A 21,190-nucleotide genomic window follows, 5' to 3' on the forward strand; every position below is an offset into this window, starting at 1 on the left:
ACCTTCCTTTAACTTGTGGGTAAAAGAAACATGGATTTTGGTTATCCAATGACAAAAATAGATAAACCACTTTTGGGTTTCTGATGGTTTTGTTAAGTGGTTTTCTACCTTTCTTCAACTTGTGGGTAAAAGAAACATGGATTCTGGTTATCCAAATGATAAAAACAAATAAACCACTTTTGGGTTTCTGATGGTTTTAGAAAGTGGTTTTCTACCTTTCTTTGGCTTGTGGGTAAAGAAACATGGATTTTGGTTATCCAATAGACAAAAACAATCGTTCCTTTGAACCTTAGCCTTTCGTTGCAATTTATGAGTGGAAAACTTCTCTTAAATTTTAAAGCTTCTTTGTCTTTTGGTTATTCATTGCCTTCAAACTTGGCTATCAATCTTAGCTCTGATACCAATGTTGGAGGGTGGAAAGAACCCACTAAAATAATTGCAAAGTATTAATCACAAAGCATAAAATATAAATTGTACATAACATAAGATTGGTTCCAATTTGCTCCCATACAAAGCCCACATCTCCGCTTGGTGTATTTAAATTATATTGCTTGAATGGGGCTCCTCTCACGTGGTGACTGCCCTAAGGGGAACTCCTGGCTACATAGCTCCAGAGATGTTCTGGTGCATGGCACCTGTGAGCAAGGAATGTGACATCTATAGCTTGGGCATAGTGTTGCTAGAGATGGTGGGCGGGTGGAAAAACATAGACTTGGCATTGCTGATGGTGGCAGAAAATGCAGCTAGTACTGAAGACCTACCTCAGGGGAGTATTCAACCAGTGGTGGAAGAAGACGAGGAACAATAGCATTTTGCGAGCTGGACCGCCGAGAAGTGCGAGGAGGGGAGGAAGCTGAAGCTAGTGAACAAGCGGCTGCTGGGGGCCTTCTACGTTGAAGAAGCTGGCAGGATGATAGAGGTGGCGTTGTGGTGCATCCCCAGGAGAAACCCAGCTTAAGGCCTTCAGCTCGAACAGTGGTGCAATGGCTGGAGGGATTAAGCATCCCACTAGAGGACCCCCCCCCTTTTCCACCGTAGCCTACTCCCAGTCTCGTGTGAAATCCAACATCTCCCAGTACCTTCAGGGCTCCCACACATCCTCAACAAGTCACAATAATTAACAAGTAGGTAGCCCCGGACTAGCTAAATTTGACATCACATATTTGTGTATATATATGTATATGTATATGTCTGTGTGTGTGTGTGTGTGTGTGTGTGTGTGTGTTGAAACATTTATATATAGTACTATAACTGCTTTTATAGATACATCATACTACTGCCTTACAGATTTTTAAGGGCACCCTCAATGTCTGCATCTCATCTTCTGCTCTAAAGGATGATTGGTCCCATCTCCATTCATACCCAGTTGCATGCCAGAGTGCAAAAGGGTAAAGACAAGAGCCCCTTTTGAAGATTCACCAACCAACTCATCTCCTTTAGCCCACACTTTGATATCAAGTCTTCCTCCATTGGGGCGCTCCACAATAACAAAAAAAGTTTTTCTTGTTTGGTCTTCTTATACTAGCTGAGAGTTTTAGGTCAAGCTTTACAAATCACCCCTTTGGAGCACACTTTCTCTTGACTAAATCCTGCTGAATTAGAGGTCCTCTAGGGCCTGAGTCTCATAGTAAGTCTCTGAAAAAAAAAGAAAACATGGTACAGTATAAGCATTGCCCAATTGTAATCCTTGTGAAATTTACATCACATATATTATTTTACATCACATCTCCTAATGCATGTGCCTCACATATTGTATATTTTTTTTCCATAGCAAGAAAGACTATGTGAATAATGCGATGGATCTATCGGATTTGTAAATTAGAATTGGTAGTGTAAGGCCTTGAGGTTGCAAGGGTATGGAATTCAGCTTTTTTTGGGGGTTGTATATTAATGATATTTAGCATGACATTCATGGCTTGGTATAGATGGCATGCTTAATTTTATCTGGCATGCTCTCAAAAAAAAGATAAAAGAAAAACAACATGAAATGGTATGGAGTTCATTTGGGTAATGTGGCCACATTAGGTCATAAAAGTGCACCAATTTACACCATGCAAAATAGTGAGTACATCATTAAACATTTGAATTAGGTTGCTTAGTGAAACCAATATTTGCCACAATAAGGAGAGGGCTAGTTTGGCACTCTTCGACCAGGCTTGCAACTAATTAACTTTGGCCATTGCATAGGTTGACTCCCTACATTGAATGTACGATAGCATCCAAGGTTGGATTATCATTTACTTTCTCATAGATAGACTATTGTTTACCAAAATTCAACAACTTATCTGCCTCTCTTTTTTCCTTTAGTGAAAATCCATTCTACAAAAAATTTAAAAATATGCAAAACCAATTTTTACAGCTTTCACCTTATATTTTTCATGATGTAGAAATGTTTTAAGTTGATTGTGTACAAAGTGCAAAAAAAAACAATCATGGTTTACAATGTGGAAGTCAATGTATTCATTTATATTCATGGTGTAGTGACATAATGAAAAGGCAATAGTGTTTTACAATGTGGAGTTCAATATATTCAATCATATCCATTGTAAAGTGACATAAAGAAAAAACAATGATGGTTTACATGATGGTTTAAAATGTGGAGTTTAATGTATTCCATGGAGAGTTGGTGTATAGTGCATCAACAATGATGAGCTCTTGGAGTCATTCAAATTGTTTGCATTCACTACAATGTGATCTTTGTGAAAAAGACAAAGTAGGTGACCCACGCTTTGCTACGGCATGAAGTATTTGCTTACATATGTATGTGTGTATGCAAGTGTGCGATTGCATGTGTGTGTGTATCCATCTATGCGTGTGTATGTGTGTGGAAGCATGTGTGAGTAAGCGACTATGGACATGTGTGTGTGTGTGTGTGTATTGCACATTTGTGTATGCATATGTGCATATTTGCATGTGTGTGCAGTTGTCTGTGTGCACGTGAATGCATACGTGTGCATGTGTGCATGTGTATGTATACGTGTGTATATGTGCATATGTCCATGTGTATGTATACGTGTGTGCATGTGTCTATGTATATGTATACATGTGTTCATGTGTCTATGTGTGACTCTCACATAGACGCATATATGTATGACTCTCACATAGACGCATATATGTGTGCCTCTCACATAGACGCATATATTTATGACTCTCATAGATACATGATCGTCTCGTATACACTCTCTCGCACATACATAGAAACTCTCTCTCTCTCTCTCTCTCTCTCTCTCTCTCACACACACACACACACACACACACACACACCACCCCTTCCACATTCATGTGTGTGACTGTGTGTACGTGTACGTATGTGTGTGTGAATGTGTTTATATATAATAGTATTATTATATATTTACTATATGCATATTGATTTATATATCATTATTATATATTTAGTTTTTTTATTTTGTATATTTGTATTTATTTATTATATATTTATATTTTACCTTATGAAGTTCATATTTTATTTGTATTTATATTTATATTTTTTTAAAATGTACTTTTATTCTCTCTCTCTCTCTCTCTCTCTCTCTCTCTCACACACACACACACACACACGCGCGCGCGTGCGCGCGCGCTTTCTCTCTCTTCTCACACACTCTCTCCCACACATGGAAACTCTCTCTCTCTTACACGCTTGCAGATGCATGCACGCACACACACACACACACACACACACACAAACAAACATACATGCAGATACAAATTATAGATTTGATTATATTTCTAAGACACATATATCTATACATACATACATACACACACACACACACACATACATGCATGCATGCATGCATATATATATATATATATATATATATATATATATATATATATATATATATATGTACACACACACACACACGCACACATACATATATAATTTCAATAAGCCAAATTTTAATTTAGATTAAATATTAAAGGGTGGGGATGCATGGTGAGGTGTGCTCATGATGCATCTTACATGTATTTGAGAGTGAGGTGTGCTCACTCTCAAATAAATGCATCTTACATGTAATCTCTCTCTCTCTCTCTCTCTCTCTCTCTCTCTCTCTCTCACACACACACACACACACACACACACACACACACACACACACACCACACATGCACATGCGCATGCACCCTCTCTCTCTCTCTCTCTCTCTCTCTCTCTCTCTCTCTCTCTCTCTCTCTCTCTAAAGTGTGTTGATGCCTTAAAGTCTCGGGGGGATGGCTTAGTGTGGTCAGGTGCATTGCAAGTAGACCAGTGACGTGGCTACGTTGCCAATTGCTTGACTAGAAGTGCCGGGTGGCTATTGGAGAAGCTAGGGGTGGCATGCTGTGGTTGGTGGTGTTGTGTTGGTATTCCAATGGAGGTTGGTTAGCTTGGTGAGGTTGGTGATGATGTTTTGCAGGAGGATGGGAAAAGTATTGAAGGTGGGCCAGCAGTTCGTGTTAGTGAAACGGTTGGACCCTATCACACGGTGGGACCGAGAGTTATGTAGTTGGAGAAGGTGTGGCTTGTGTGGCTGGCTGTGAAGTTGGAAGGCCAGTTGCTAGGCATGAAGTGCCGAATTCTTTCTATTGGTGGTGATGATGATAGAGAGGCCGAGGGTTATGTTGGTGAAGAGGCCAAAATTTTGGAGTTGTGATGCTGATGATAAAGTACAGTCTCTCTTCTTGGCATTGAGAATCAATCTCTTGTCTCTCCTAGCCAAGGGGCTAGCCATCTACATGAAGGTTTCTCACAGACCATCCTGCACCTCACCATCAAACCCCATAACATCCTCCTAGATAAGGATTTTGAGCCAAAGATGGTAGATTTTGGCTTGGCCACGCTCATGGCTAGGGATGCCTCTCACATGGTGACTGCCCTAAGGGGAACTCCTGGCTACATAGCATCATAGATGTTCGTGTGCATGGCACTTGTGTGATGGCACATGTGTGAGAAAGAAATGTGACATCTATAGCTTGGGCATGGTGTTGCTAGAGATGGTGGGCAGGCGGAAAAACATAGACTTGGCATTGTTGATGGCGAAAAATGTAGCTAGTAGGGAAGAGCAACCTCAAGGGAGTATTTAACCAGTGGTGGCATTTTGCGAGCTGCTGGGCCACAAAGAAGTGCGAAGAGGGGAGGAAGCTGGACTGGTGGAGATAAGTAGGGTTTAGGGTGGTGTACTCTACTAACAAGGCTTGGTGGCAATGGTGATTAACAAAGTACTTTGGAGGTTATCTCTATATTTATAGTAGTGGGAGAGGTGTACTCTACTTTTGCAACAGACAAAATAAATAATAAATTTGATCTTTTTTAATGTTAATAATAAAGGAATCTTTCCTCAAATTTCTACACCATAATAATAAAGGCATCTTTTATACTTTTTTTAACAAAGAGCGAGTATATATTGGATTTTTTTAAATACATGCAATTTTAGATAAGGGATTGTGTGTTTTGTGGAGCACCTTAACCCTCTCTCTTCTGTCTCTAGCTCACTGTTCCCCTCTCATTTCCATAAGATTTCGAACTGATGAATCCTTCTAACGTGACTACCATTCATCAATACATGACCATGCTCTAGAATATCCTTGTTAGTGAGATGTATTGGGAGCTTTCCTATCAAGCTTAGTCCATACTCAACGTTCAACTCGTCGACCGTATATCAAAATCATGTGAGACAAGGATATTCAAAGTTAGCAGACTACTCACAATTCCTTGCATAGAAAACCATAGAACATGACGAAGAATCAAGATTGATCGCCTCAATTAGAACCATCATGAGACCATAAAAGAATTAGCCATTTAAATTAATATTAATAGAAACACCTTACCTTGGGGGGAAGGAGCTTTTGATGATGACTTTCTTGTTCCAACATCATCAAAGGAATATGGAAGGTTTTTATTAGCACATTTTCTCATAGGAGTTTTCATTCCACATAAATAATTTAGGTAAAATAGGCGTGTTACATATATATATATATATATATATATATATATATATATAGAGAGAGAGAGAGAGAGAGAGAGAGAGTGCTATTTTTATGTTCTGCACCTCCTCAAGTTCCCACAGGTGTAGCTGTTGTTTGTTCTACATTCCTTATTTCTTTTTTATTTTCCCTTTCATTCATGAGAATCATATGTATTCTTTCCTTCATTAAAATAGGTTGTGCTTCTCCCAAAACAATATTGATAAAGGAGTACAAATGTAGAAAGCCCACACCTCCCATGGTTAGATCTAGGACCCCACTAGTTCTCTAGTGAATTTGCATCACACACACACACACATAAAGAGAGAGAGAGAGAGAGAGAGAGAGAGAGAGAGAGAGAGAGAGAGAGAGAGAGAGAGAGAGAGAGAGAGAGAGATGACACATCCCACTGCCGCTAGTAGCAGTAAAACAACCACCATGTAATGTTTCATCATGAAGTGTTTTTTAAATCATGAAGTTTTTTGAACTCCTAAACATTCGTTCCCACATTTAAAAATGCGTCTTTTACATCCTCAATAATTACACCTTTCAAAAAGGAGAAAAGTGGTACCATTTATGCATGCTTTAACTACTTTATACTTTACTAAATATATGTAATAAATATTACATTTTCTTGTGGTTATTGCAATTCCTAGCAAAAAGGATTAATAGTACAAGAATATATTCAAGAAAGGAGTATTTATTTATTATGAATTGATTTTATGTTGGAATGATATGTGAATAAGAAATTGGAGTAAAAGATTATCATCTTCAATGGGTGATTTATGCGCTAGAAAATAAAAGTGTTATTTTATAATCCTCTAATAACATGTATATACACCATGACAAATATCTTTATAGGGTACAAGTGAGATTAAAGATAATGTAAGTGAGTAAAGTGTTCACGAGTGACGGTGGTATCATCATCAATTCTGTATCCTCGAATAAAATCGTGTTGTTCCATGAGTTGATAAAACTGACTATTGGAATGAAATATGTGAGTGTTGTTGCGAATAGGGATCATGACATGACATGCTTCATGATTGTGCATCCGAGACTTTGACCATTCATCTTCAGGTTTGTCGTTGAAGATGCATAGTAATGCATCAAATAAGTTAGAAGTATGTTCAAATATATAAGAGTGAAAGACATTCCACACCAGAAGTCGAAGAAGTTTGGATAGTTAATAAGGATTGTGAGGTGATGGGCGAGTCATTCTAATGCATACAAGATATTCCGGCAAAAAAAAATTCAAATCTCAAGTGTGCTAGTTTTAAAAAGAAACAATAAATAATTTACATGTTGGTGGCTCCATTGAAATTGGCATGTATAAGTGGTCAAAAATGTACCCAATTTCTTGCAAAAGCTATGCAAAACTTTTTTTTGGCTCAAAAATAGCAATTTTAGGTAAAGTAGGGATTTTTAGGCCAAAATGAAGCTCTTTATTTTTATTTAAAAAAATTTAAAGAGGGAAAAAAATTTGCATGGCTACAGTTGGATTATAGAATAGAGATTAAAAAAAATAGAGGCTTGAAAGCTTTTCAAATGCTTTAAGAGAAGTTTTGTATCGTTTTAAGTTTTAAAAAAAAGCTCTAAAGCTTTGAGCTATTAAAGCTTAAAAGCTTTAATAGGCTTAAGGCTTCAAAAATAATAAAAAAATTGACTGACGATTGTGTGCAGAGAAATCAACAAAATACTTTAGGATGCACTATGCATCGTTGGAAGATGGAGGATGATGATATTGGACTAAAAACTATAATAACAATGGTTTTGGAGATTGTAGATGAAAGGCAAACAAATCTGTGGTGTCGAATAGAAAGAAAACAGATAAACCACTTTTAGATTTTTTATGGTTTTGGAAAGTGGTTTTCTACCTTTCTTTGACTTATGGATAAAAGAAACATGGATTTTGGTTATCCAATAGATAAAAACAAGACTTCTTAAATGAACCTTCACCTTTGGTTGGCAATTTATGAGTGAAAAACTACCTTCTCGTAAATTTCAAAGCTTCTTTATCTTCTAGTTCTTCACCACCTTCAAACTTTGCTATCAATCTTGGCTCTGATACCAATGTTGGAGGGTGAAAAGAACTCACTAGAATAATTGCAAAGTATAAATCACAGAGCATAAAATAAAAATTACACATAACACAAAATTGGGTCCAATTTGATTTCACACAAAGCCCACATTTGAGTCTTGGTGTATTTAAGTTATATTGCTTAAAATAACTTATGGGCTCAAAATAGTGTCCACTTTTACAAATAAGTCGACTTCTTAAAAAATAGCTTGCTTTATTGGATGTGCAAGCCAATCTACTTAAAAATAGGTGGAAACCTTGAACTTTATAAATATTTTTATCTCTTGTAAAATCAAATATGTACATGGGAGGTTTCATATGTCCCAATAAATATATACATTGAATAAATATGGTTAATATCCAAAATGAAATAATGATGTTGTGCATTGTCACAAAATCAAATAATATTTGTCGACACCCAAAATCGAGTGTCTCAAAATATTCTTGACCACACTACCACCTCGCCTCCATTATTCAATCCAAGGATGCACACTTATATCAACTATACCAATCAATTAATAAATAAATTAATAAAAATACAAATAACCATACGAGAATCATAATAGTAAGATGATGTAACTAATACTCCCACGCATGTATAGTAACCCATATACACGTAAAGTAAGCTATAATCACCCGGATTTAGAAAGGTGTCCCAACCTAAACCCATCTAAGAAAATTCATAAATAATGGAAAACATGGAAATATGTAATGAAGCAATTATATATGCACATACACATGTATGGGCTAGGCACATGGACCTCAGGTCCCTTGAGCATAGATTTGGGGCATTGGCATATTTATTAACCAATGTGAAATGGCCAGGCACTATATAAGTGACCTTGGTCTAGGCTATTGTAGCCTTTTACCATCATTTGATATGATGGATATTTTGTCTTCTTGGAGGTTATGCCCAATCTTTCATGGTTGATTCATGGAAATCTTTCCATGTCTAGGTGCTACTCCCTAAGTTGAGTGGGACATGTGTGTACTCCATGCTAATGAGTGCAAACCCCTAGGTCCCTTCATTGCATTAGTATTAGAAGCATGGACTCTCTTCATTGCATTGGTATCAGAGCTATGGATTCTCTTCATTGCATTGGTATTAGAGCCATGGATTCTCTTCATTACAAAATATAAAAATCCACGAATTAACTCCTCAAAGCACTTACATGTTGGTGGTCGACTTTTTTATGAAACTTCGCCATGTGACTAGGCACTACTGGTGGGCGTATCCCCTGCCTATCTGTGGAGTGTGTGAAAAGGAAGAACATCGACTAACCAATGTCCTTAGAGTAAGTATTGTTTACTTGGAGTCTACTCCCAATCTTTCATCTTTAATGTAAATGTGCAACTATGCAGGTAGGTGGTTTTTTTCTTGGTCTTGGAAGATTTTGTGAGGAGTCATTATATATATAAGTTAATATGCATGTATGTGTATGTGTGAGGTTGAGTAAGTGTGTGGATGTAAGTGTGCATATTTTTGTATGTGCACATGCATGCGAGTGTGTGTGCATGTGTTTTTTTTGTGTGCATGTGTGTGTGTGTGTGTGTGTGTGTGGTGCATTGTGTATGCGCACATGCACGTGTTTATGTTGGCATACATATAGATCTATTTATATATACGTATATACATACCTAAATAAATAAATATATGTATCTCTGTGTGTGTGTGTGTGTGTGTGTGTGTGTGTGTGTGTGTTCTCTCTCCCACACATGTGCACATAATATAATATTATTTGTGTGTGTGTGTGTGTGTGTGTGCATCTATGTGTGCTAGGGAAAACAAATGAGCAAATGAGAAACTCTTTAATGTGTGTGTGTGTGTGTTTATATATATAAGAAACTCATTCAATGATTGATGGTGACAACTAATTGTGAGTCCCAATGCATCTAGGCTTGTGGAAAAGAACCTTCCTTTTAAAAAGTTCAAAAATGTGAAACTCTCCTATACACACATACATATATATACATATACATATACATATACATACACATACACATATACATATACATATACATATACATACATACATACATATATATATACTCATTCAATGAGCACATGACTTGATGGTGACAACTAATTTTGTGAGCCCCAATTCATTTAGTCATGTGTAAAAAATATGTATAAAATTTTTAAAAAATCTCCTTTCTCCTTTATGTGAAAGATCTCTCCTTCTCTTGCCAAGTCACAGGTCTCCTTTGCTTGCCACATGGTAGGTTACAAGTAATATATATATATAGAAGGTACAACTGGTAGGTGGGTTTTTTCTTAGTCTTAGAGGAGTTTGTAAAGGTACACCGTGGAGGTAGGTTTTTTCTTTGTCTTAGAGGACTTTGTGGAGACTTGGGATTCAAGCTTTTGGTTCACTCAATCCAACAATTTTTTCTTAGTCTTAGAGGACTTTGTGGAGACTCGGGAGTCAAGATTTGGGTTTAGTCAATCCAACCGTTAAAAATAAAATAAAATTATTGATTTTGTGGATATTGCTTGTATTATGGATCTTTCCTTATGGTGTCTCAATTGAATTTTTGCTGCTCGCTCATCCTTTACTTCGAAATAAATGGCTAAATTTGCAGCTTTTCAAAGTCGAGCAGCAATGGCCTTATTTCATCCCCAAGTGCCCCTCATTTTATTTTTTGCCACTCTTCTGACTTTGCATCTCACCAGAACTTGTTTGACCTAGGCATAGTAGCAAATACCACTAGCTCTGCAGGCTTTCACGTCCCCTTCGCTTCCCTTTTCAATAATACTCTATAGATCTTTGATGATGAGCATGCACTTGTGGGTGATGGGGCATAAGTACTATATGAGAAAGTGTAGTTTTGTTGATATTTCCAGGTTACTAATGCGTTAGAGATACCCCTCACAAAACCCATTTCAAGCTTTGATTTATATGGGTGGAAAATGAAAAGGTAATATTGTCCAAAGACAAGAAAAGCTAAAAAGAAAAATTGATCGAAGGTGCCGGTAAATTTGGTTGCCCATCCTTTACTTTGAAATAAATGACTAAATTTGAGGTAAAAATACCTTGTAAAATTTTTACCTTTTAATAGAATTTTCTAACTTTTCTAAGAAAAAGAAGAAATAAATGGATTAAGTGGTGACACAACTAAACTTTACCATGACTAGACACCAGTGTGGTGGGCTTATCCCCCGCCCATCAATGGAGTGTGTGAAAAAAAAAACACCGAACAACCAATTCCAATTGCCCTTAGAGTAAGTATTGGAGTTTAATACCGATATTTCCTCTTTGATGTAAAGGTACACTAATGGAGGTGGATTTTTTCATAGTCTTGGAAGACGTTGTTGGCCAAAACCCACTTGTGGAGGTGAGGACTTTGTGGAGACTCGGGAGTCAAGCTTTTGGTTTAGTCAATCCAATAGAATTGTAGGTGAAACTGTAGTCTTGTGGAGGCTTTTGTGAGGACTCGAGAGTCAAGCTTTTGGATCTTCTCACGTATACTATTGGATCTTTACTTATGGAGAGGCATAAGTACTATAGGTGGAAGTGTAGTTTTGTTGACATTTTTCAAGTTTTTAATGGGTTAGAGATGCTCCTCACACAACCCCTTTCAAGCTTTGATTTATATGGGTGGAAAACTTCAAAGGGGTCTCCTCTCCACTAAATTTTCATTGCTCATTCTTTACTTCAAAATAAATGGGTAAATTTGAGGTAAAATGCACCTTGTAATTTTATTACATTTTAATATAACTTTTCAATGCTAAGCTTCTCTCCAGCTTCTCTACTAGGGGATAGTGAGCAACAATGGCCTCATTTCATCTCCAAGCACCCCTCATTTTGTTTCTTGCTACTCTTCTAACTTTGCATCTCACTATGATTTGTTTGGCCCAGCAACGAATACCACTAGTTGCAAGCTTTAACCTCTCCTTGGTTTCCATCTTCATTAACAATTCTAGAGTCTCAACCCCCAACAATGGCTATTTTTTCCCATTCACATTCTCGCTCGTTTTCTAATGGCTGGAAAGGTTTTTTGTTGGGGATATGCACCAATCGACGCATCGATCAGAGCATCTTTGATTTCTACCTTTGTGTTTCTCTAGGAAGGCCCACAAACTTTACTAGTTCGATGTTCTACACATTCTTATATAGTAAAAAAAAACATTTTGCTAGATAGTTCACTAGAAAAAATGAACGTATCTAGTAAAATTATGGATCTAAAAAAAGTGAAACACTTTCCAATTCTTCATTCTAGGAAAACACTTGCCATGTAGGAAATAAACTAGCAACAATAAATCACTATATAGTAAAAACTATGTAGTAAAAAGTTTCTATATAATAAAAGTCATGAAAGTATTCACTGCATAGTAATTGATTTAGGTAACTTTTCCTAAATGGCAAGCTATATAGTAAAATATTGCTATATAGTAATCACTAATCAATAAATTATTGCATAGTAATATATATAGTAAAATATTAGTATATATAGTACATTATTTCTATATAACAAATCAATGTGTAAAAAACCACTATACAATAATGATTATTAAGACAAATACAGTGAAAATCTGTGTATGTGTGTGTGTGTGTGTGTGTGTGTGTGTGTTGCGTTGTGTGCATGCACATGCATGTGTTTATGTTGGCATACATATAGATTTATTTATATATACGTATATACATACCTATAAATAAATAAATATATATGTATGTGTGTGTGTTCTCTCTTCCATACACATGCACATAATATAATATTTTTGTGTGTGTGTGTGTGTGTGCTAGGGAAAACAAATGAGCAAATGAGAAACTCTTTAATATATGTGTGTGTGTGTTTATATATATAAGAAACTCATTCAATGATTGATGGTGACAACTAATTGTGAGCCCCAATGCATGTAGCCTTGTGGAAAAGAACCGTTACTTTTAAAAAGTTCAAAATATGAAACTCTCCTATACACACATACATATACATATACATAGGTATATATATATATATATACTCATTCAATGAGCAAATGACTTGATGGTGACAACTAATTGTGAGCCCCAATTCATTTAGGCATGTGTAAAAAATATGTATAAAAATTAAAAAAAAATATCCTTTCTCCTTTATGTGAAAGATCTCGGGAGACTTGGGAGTCAAGCTTTAGAGGACTTTGTAGAGACTCGGGAGTCAAGCTTTTAGTTCACTCAATCCAACATTTTTTTTCTTAGTGTTGGAGGACTTTGTGGGGACTCGGGAGTCTAGCTTTTTGTTAAGTCAATCCAAGCTTTTCGTTAAGTCAATCCAACCGTTCAAAGAAAAAAAAATCATTGATTTTGTGTGGGTATTGCTTGTATTATGGATCTTGGTGACTCAACTGAATTTTCGCTCCTCGCTCATCCTTTACTTGGAAATAAATGGCTAAAGTCGCAGCTTTTCAAAGCTGAGCAGCAATGGCCTCATTTCATCATCCCCAAGCGCCCTTCCTTTCATTTCTTGCCACTCTTCTTCTTCTTCTTCTTCTGACTTTGCATCTCACCATAACTACTTGTTTGGCCCAGCCACAGCCACAGCCACTGTGGCCGCAGCAGCGAATAGCACTAGCTGCAGGCTTTCACCTGTCCGTGGCTTCCATTTTCAGTAGTATTGTAGGCGTCCCAACCCCCAGCAACAATGGCTATTTTTTTCCACTCCTGGACTCGCAATCGTTTTCTAGCGGCTCCAAAGGTTTTTCGTTAGGGATGTGCACCAATCAGAACGACGTCGATCACAACGTCTCTGATATCTACCTTTGTGTCTGTCTAGGGGCGCCTCCCACAGGCACTGTCGAATATTTTACCTCTATCAAGGGAAGAAACGACGCAGCAGGCACTGCGGTCGCCATAATTAGAGGGGACATGGTTATGGCGCCGGTGTGGAGAGCCAATCCAGGGCACTCTCTTGCGTCCGTCGAGGCATCCCTCGCCGTAGGCAAGGCCAAGGCGCAGCTGGAGCTGCGAGATGCAGACGGCACCCTCGTGTGGAGCGTGGGCGCTGACAATATGGCCGCCATGGAGCTGCAGGATTCCGGCAATCTAGTAATCCTCGACTCCGCTAACCGCACCCTCTGGCAGAGCTTCCAACATCCCACCGACACCTTGGTGCTCTCGCAGAACTTGAGTTTGGGCATGAGTCTCACCAGCAACAATTCCCTCTACTCTTTAGCCATGGAAACACGGGGCCTTGTCTTCTCTCTCCTAGGTCTTGCAGGGGCAGCTAACTCCTCATTCTGGTTAATCCCTTCGCCCAACAACACTTCTGACAAGAGTATCCAGCAGCTTTCCCGCCATATTACAAATTCTGCGCATGCAGTCCTTGATACTTTCGGCCTCTCATTCTCATTGTTTGGAGATGAACAACATCTCTTAGTGGACTGTCGTTTGCCTTCGTCGGCGGATCTGATGCGCCTGGAGGACGATGGCCGACTTCGCTTCTATGCTGTCCAAGCTTCGGTTTCAGAGCCCATCGGCACACTTAATAGCACTAGTTGCTATTATAATCCAGATACATTAGATCCAGTACCAATGGCACATCGTCTGAGCCGGACTGTAATTGTGCTCCTAGCTTCCGCCTCTGCCATTTCAGTTGCCTGTGTAGCAGCTCTGGCTTTGTATGGCTGCAGGAGATTCATTAGAAGAGGTGCGGGCATCAAGTTCAACAGCAGTAGCCTTGGTGGGGATGAGATGCTCAATTTGCCCAGTACATTACCCACTAGGTTTTCTTTCAAAGAATTGCACAAGGCAACGCACGGGTTCAACAAATTGTTGGGCGCAGGCGGGATGGGTTCAGTGTATGCTGGTGCTCTTCCCGATGGCAAGCAAATAGCAGTGAAGAAGCTCGACATCATCCTCCGAGGCGACATGTCCAAGGGATTTTTGACAGAGGTGGCCACCATGGGTAGAACCAGCCACTTCAACATTGTGCAGCTTCTGGGCTTCTGTTGGGAGACATCCCATCAGATGCTGGTCTACGAGTACATAGATAGGGGCTCTCTTGATCGCTGGCTCTTCGAGGCTGAGCAATTTCTCGATTGGGCCAGCCGCTTCAAAGTGGCGCTAGGCATAGCCAAGGGCCTGGCCTACCTACATGAAGGTTGCTCACAGACCATCCTACACCTCGACATCAAACCCCAGAACATCCTCCTAGATGAGGACTTCGAGCCCAAGCTGGCCGATTTTGGCTTGGCCAAGCTCATGGCTAGGGATGCATCTCACGTGGTGACTGTCCTAAGGGGAACTCCTGGCTACATAGCTCCAGAGATGTTTTGGTGCGTGGCACCTGTTAGCAAGAAATGTGACATCTATAGCTTGGGCATGGTGTTGCTAGAGATGGTGGGCGGGCGGAAAAACATAGACTTGGCATTGCTGATGGCGGCAAATGTTGCTAGTAGTGAAGACCAACCTCAAGGGAGTATTCAACCAGTGGTGGAAGAAGACGAGGAACAATGGCATTTTGCGAGCTGGGCCGCCAAGAAGTGTGAGGAGGGGAGGAAGCTGGAGTTGGTGGACAAGAGGCTGCAGGGGGCCTTCTGCGCTAAAGAAGCTGGCAGGGTGATAGAGGTGGCATTGTGGTGCATCCAGGAGAAACCCAGCTTGAGGCCTTCAGCTGGAACAGTGATGCAATGGCTGGAGGGATCAAGCATCCCACTAGAGGACGCCCCCTTCTCCACCGTAGCCTACTCCCAGTCTCGTGTCAAATCCAGCATCTGCCAGTACCTACAGGGTTCCCACACGTCCTCGACAAGTCACAATAATTAACAAGCAGGTAGCCTCACACTAGCTAAATTTCACATCACATATTTTTGTATATATATGTATATTTTAAAACAATTATATATAATACTATCATATTTATGTATATATATGTATATGTATGTGTGTGTGTGTGTGTGTGTGTGTGTGTTTGGAAACATTTATATATAATACTGTAACTGCTTTTATAGAAACATCATACTCCTGCCTTACAGATTTTTAAGGGCACCCTTAACGTCTGTGTCTCATCTTCTGCTCTCAAGGATGATTGGTCCCATCTCCACTGATACCCAGTTGCATGCCAGAGTGCAAGAGGGTAAAGATAGGAGCCCCTTTTGAAGATTCACCAACCAACTCATCTCCTTTAGCCCACACTTTGATATCAGGTCTTCCTCCATTGGGGTGCTCCACAATAACAAAAAAAGGTGTGCTTTTCTTGTTTGGTCTTCTTATACTAGCTGAGAGTTTTAGGTCAAGCTTTACAAATCACCCCTTTGGAGCACACTTGCTCTTGACTAAATCCTGTTGAATTGGAGGTCCTCCAATGAAAACATGGTAAAGTATGAGCATTGCCATTGCCCAATTGTAATCCTTGTGAAATTTACATCACATATATTGTTTTACATCACATCTCCCGATGCATGTGCCTCACATATTGTATATTTTTTTCCCATAGCAAGAAAGACTATGTGAATAATGCAATGGATCTATCGGACTTTGTAACATAAAACTGGTAGTGAAGGCCTTGAGGTCAGCAAGGGTTTGGAATTCAGTTTTTTTTGGGGGGTGTATATAGTATGGAATTCATGGCTCAGTATAGATGGCATGCTTAATTTTATCCAGGCATGAGCTCAAAAAATGATAAAAGATAAAACAACATGAAATGGTATGGAGTTCATTTGGGTAATGTGCTTAGGTCATAAAAGTGCACCAATTTACACCATGCAAAAATAGTGAGTACATTAAACATTTGAATTAGTTTGCTTAGTGAAAACAAGATTTGCCACACAATAAGGAGAGAGCTAGTTTGGCACCCTTCGACCAAGCTTACAACTAATTAGCTTTGGCCATTGGATAGGTCGACTCCCTACATTGAATGTACGATAGCATCCAAGGTTGGAAAATCATTTACTTTCTCATAGATATACTATTCTTTACCAAAATTCAACGACTTATTTGCCTCTCTTTTTTCCTTTAGTTAAAATCCATTCTACAAAAATTTTGAAAATATGCAAGACCTCTTTTTGCAATTTTCACCTTATATTTTTCATGATGTAAAAATGTTTTAAGTTGATCGTGTACAAAGTGTTAAAAAAAACAATCATGGTTTACAATGTGGGGGTCATTTATATTCATGGTGTAGTGACATAAAAAAAAAGCAGTGGTGTTTTACAATGTGGAGTTCAATATATTCAATCACATAAAGAAATGACAATGATGGTTTAAAATGTGGAGTTTAATGAATTCCATGGAGAGTTGCTGTATAGTGTGTCAACAATGATGAGCTCTTGGAGTCATTTAAATTGTTTGCATTCACTACAATATGATGTGTTTAGTTAAGCTTTGTGAAAAAGACAAGGTAGGTGACCCGCGCTTTGCTACGGCATGAAGTTTTTGCTTACAAATGTATGGCGTATGCAAGTGTGTGATTACATGTGTATCCATCTATGCGTGTGTATGTGTGTGCAAGCATGTGTGAGTGAGCGACTATGCACGCGTGTGTGTGTGTATGTGTGAGTGAGCGACTATGCACGCGTGTGTGTGTGTGTGTGTGTGTGTAGGTGACCATCTATGCATGTGTAAGTTTTTACATGTGTGTGTATCCATCTATGCTTGTGTATGTGTGTGCAAGCATGTGTGAGTGAGCGACTATGCATGTGTGTGTGTGTGTGTGTGTACTGCACATGTGTGTATGCATATGTGCATGTGTGTGCAGATGTCTATGTGTGCAGGTGTCTATGTGTGCATATGTCTATGTGTGTGTGTGTGTGTGTGTGTGTGTGTGTGTGTGCACTGCACATGTGTGTACTGCACATGTGTGTATGCATATGTGCATGTGTGTGCATATGTCTATGTGTGCAGGTGTATGCATACATGTGCATGTGTCTACATCAGTGTATGTATACGTGTGTGCATGTGTCTATGTGTATGTATAAATGTGTGCGTGTGTCTATGTGTGACTCTCTCATAGATGCATATATGTATGACTCACATAGATGCATGTATGTGTGTGTCTCTCTCACATGCATTCTCTCTATGTCTTTGTCACATGCATAGACATAACCCTCTCTTACACACATGCACATGCACTCTCTTCTCACACTCTTCTCGTATACACTCTCTTGCACACATACATATAAACTCTCTCTCTCTCTCTCTCTCTCTCTCTCTCACACACACACACACACACACACACCACCCCTTCCACATTCATGTGTGGGACCTTGTGTACGTGTACGTATGTGTGTGTGAATGTGTATATATCTAATAGTATTATTATATATTTACTATATGTATATTGATCTCATATCATTATTATAATATATTATTATGTATTTACTTTTTTATTTTATAGATTTGTATTTATTTATTATATATTCATATTTTACCTTCTGTAGTTCATATTTTATTTGTATTTGATTAAAATGTACTTTTACTCTCTCTCTCTCTCTCTCTCTCTCTGTCTCTCTCTCTCACACACGCACACACGCACACACGCACACTTTCTCTCTCTTCTCACACACTCGCTCCCACACATGGAAACTCTCTCTCTTACACGCTCGCACACCTACACACACACACAAACAACCAAGCATACATGCAAACACGAATTATATAAAATTATAGATTTTATTACGTGTACATACATACATACATATGTATGTATGTATGTATGTATTACGTGTACATACATACATACATACATATGTATGTATGTATGTATGTATGTATATATATATATATATCCAAACACACACACACACACACACACATATAATTTTAATAAATTAAATTTTAATTTAGATTAAATATTAAAGGGTGGGGATGCAGATTGAGGTGTGCTCACTCTCAAATAAATGCATCTTGTGTGTAATCTCTCTCTCTCTCTCTCTCTCTCTCTCTCTCACACACACACACACACACACACATGCACATGCACCCTCTCTCTCTCTCTCTCTCTCTCTCTCTCTCTCTCTCTCTCTCTCAAGTGTGTTGATGCCTTAAAGTCACTGGGTAGGATGGCTTGGTGTGGTCAGGTGCCTTGCAAGCACACCAATGACATGGCTAGGGTGCCAATTGCTTGACTAGAAGTGCCAGGTGGTTGTTGGAGAAGCTAGGGGTGGCGTGGTGTGGTCGGTGGTGTTGTGTTGGTATTCCAATGGAGGTTGGTTAGCTCGGTGAGGCCGATGATGATGTTGTTTTGCAGGAGAATGGGAAAAGTGTTGAAGGTAGGCTGGTTCGTGTTGGTGAAGAAGTTGGACCCTTGGGGTTATCACGGTGGGACCGAGAGTTATGTAGTTGGAGAAGGCATGTGGCTTGTGTGGCCAGCTATGAAGTTGGAAAGGCCACTTGCTAGGCATGAAGTGCCGAGTTCTTTCTATTGGTGAAGTGGTGGTGATGATGATAAAGAGACAAAGGGTTATGTTGGTGAAGATGCCAAAATTTTGGAGTTGCGATGCTGATGAGAAAGTACAGTCTCTCTTCTCGGCAGCATTGAGAATCAATCTCTCTTGCCCTCAAGTTGTATCTCCTAGCCAAGGACCTAGCCCATCTATACGAAGGTTGCTGATAGACCATCCTCCACCTAGATGGCTAAATCCATCCCTGATAGACCATCAGAATAAGTAACAAGGAGGTAGTCCCATACTAGCTAAATTTCCCATCACATATTTATGCATATATATATGTATATATTTTTTGAAATATTTAAATATATTACGATAATGTTTTTTATAGATATGTCATACTACCGCCTTGCAGAATCATTTTTCTTTTACAACTTGCTATATACTAAATAGTCAAAACTATACCATGGGAACAAAAACCCTTGTTGTCATACACACCATTCTAGCCTTCATAGTTTAACAATATACAAACCAACTTTCACGTCACATCTTCTTCTTGGGGGGATTTTGTTTTGTGAGTATTTTCTAGCAAGCACTTTTTGGGAATCGGGCAAGCAGATTCCAAAAAGATACCCTTCCCCCGTTCATCAAGAGAGAGAGAGAGAGAGAGAGAGGAGTGAAGAGAGTTAGAGAGTTTCATGACAATTATATTTGAGAGGGAGAGGACAATAGAGAGCCAGAGGGAGTGAAAACAAAAAAGCATGACAACATCACATCCTCTACATCGATGTTATTGCTTCAAACTGAAAATAAAATCAAGTTCATTCACATATAACTACCAAATACAGAAATGTGAAAACCATGATCTTTACCATTATGGGCCTCGCTTGTCCTCCGAGGTGAAGGCACAAAGTAAGCAAACGGTATTCATACCCTTTTGCACTTTCTCTAGCAAGACACGCTTAGACGATTCATCAATAAAACCATGGGCTCACCATATCACAAATTAAACCCACCACTTTGGCCTTCACTTGAGAAATAGCATCATCATTACCAAGAAGTGGAAAGGATGTGAGACCTTTCCATGCTTGTGCACTATCTACGACCTTCTGCTTGACTGCCACATCGGTGGCCTACCTGATGTGAGACCTTTCCATGCTTGTGCACTATCTACGACCTTCTGCTTGACTGCCACATCGGTGGCCTACCTCTGGATATGCGCCAACAATGCTAATATTTGATGAGGCCATCACAAACAAGATGAAGGAGGGCTTAGAGTGGTGTACTCTACTAACAAGGCTTGGTGGCAATGGTGATTACGAAAGTGATTTGGAGCTTCTCTCTATAGTTATAGCAGTGGGAGAGGTGTACTCTACTTTTGTATAAAATAAAATAAAAAATAAATTTTATCTTTTTTAATGTCAATAATAAAGGCATCTTTCCTCGAATTTCTACACCACAATAATAAAGGCATCTTTTATACTTTTTTGAAGAAGAGCGAGTATGTATTGGATTTTTTTTTAATACATGAAATTCTAGATAAGGGGTTATGTGTTTTGTGGAGAGCACCTTGACCCTCTCTCTTCTCCCTCTAGCTCATCGTTTCCCTCTCATTTCTGTAAGATTTCGAACCGATGAATGCTCGTAATGTGAATACCATTCATCAATACATGACGACGTTCTAAAGTATCCTTGTCAGTGAGATGTATTGGGAACTTGCTTGTCAAGTTGAGTTCATACTCAACGTTCAACTCCTCGATTGTATAGCAAAATCATGTGAGACAAGGATATTCAAAGTTAGCAGACTACTCACAACTCCCTGCATAGAAAACCATAGCACATGACAAAGAATCAGGATTGATTACCTC

At 38.9% G+C, this 21,190-nt stretch overlaps 1 protein-coding gene and 1 long non-coding RNA gene across 2 annotated transcripts in view; both read left to right on the top strand.

Moving 5' to 3' along the window:
* The window catches only part of LOC147614820 (uncharacterized), a 177,269-nt gene that overhangs the window by 103,686 nt on the left and 52,393 nt on the right, over positions 1-21,190 (top strand). The gene's annotated exons all lie outside the window — the stretch shown is intronic.
* On the top strand, positions 13,420-16,472 carry LOC147614821 (G-type lectin S-receptor-like serine/threonine-protein kinase SD2-5). The gene has a single exon (XM_086779742.1). The coding sequence runs from the start codon at positions 13,420-13,422 to the stop codon at positions 15,760-15,762; it is 2,343 nt and encodes a 780-aa protein (XP_086635868.1). The 3' UTR covers positions 15,763-16,472.

This window comes from Cibotium barometz, chromosome 41 (assembly GCF_041138505.1).
Source record: "Cibotium barometz isolate CiBa-2024 chromosome 41, ASM4113850v1, whole genome shotgun sequence".
Lineage (NCBI taxonomy): Eukaryota > Viridiplantae > Streptophyta > Polypodiopsida > Cyatheales > Cibotiaceae > Cibotium > Cibotium barometz.

What these genes read in the sequence shown, in the direction of transcription:
- LOC147614821 (XM_086779742.1), top strand. Translation starts at nt 13,420, where the DNA reads ATGGCCTCATTTCATCATCCCCAAGCGCCCTTCCTTTCATTTCTTGCC.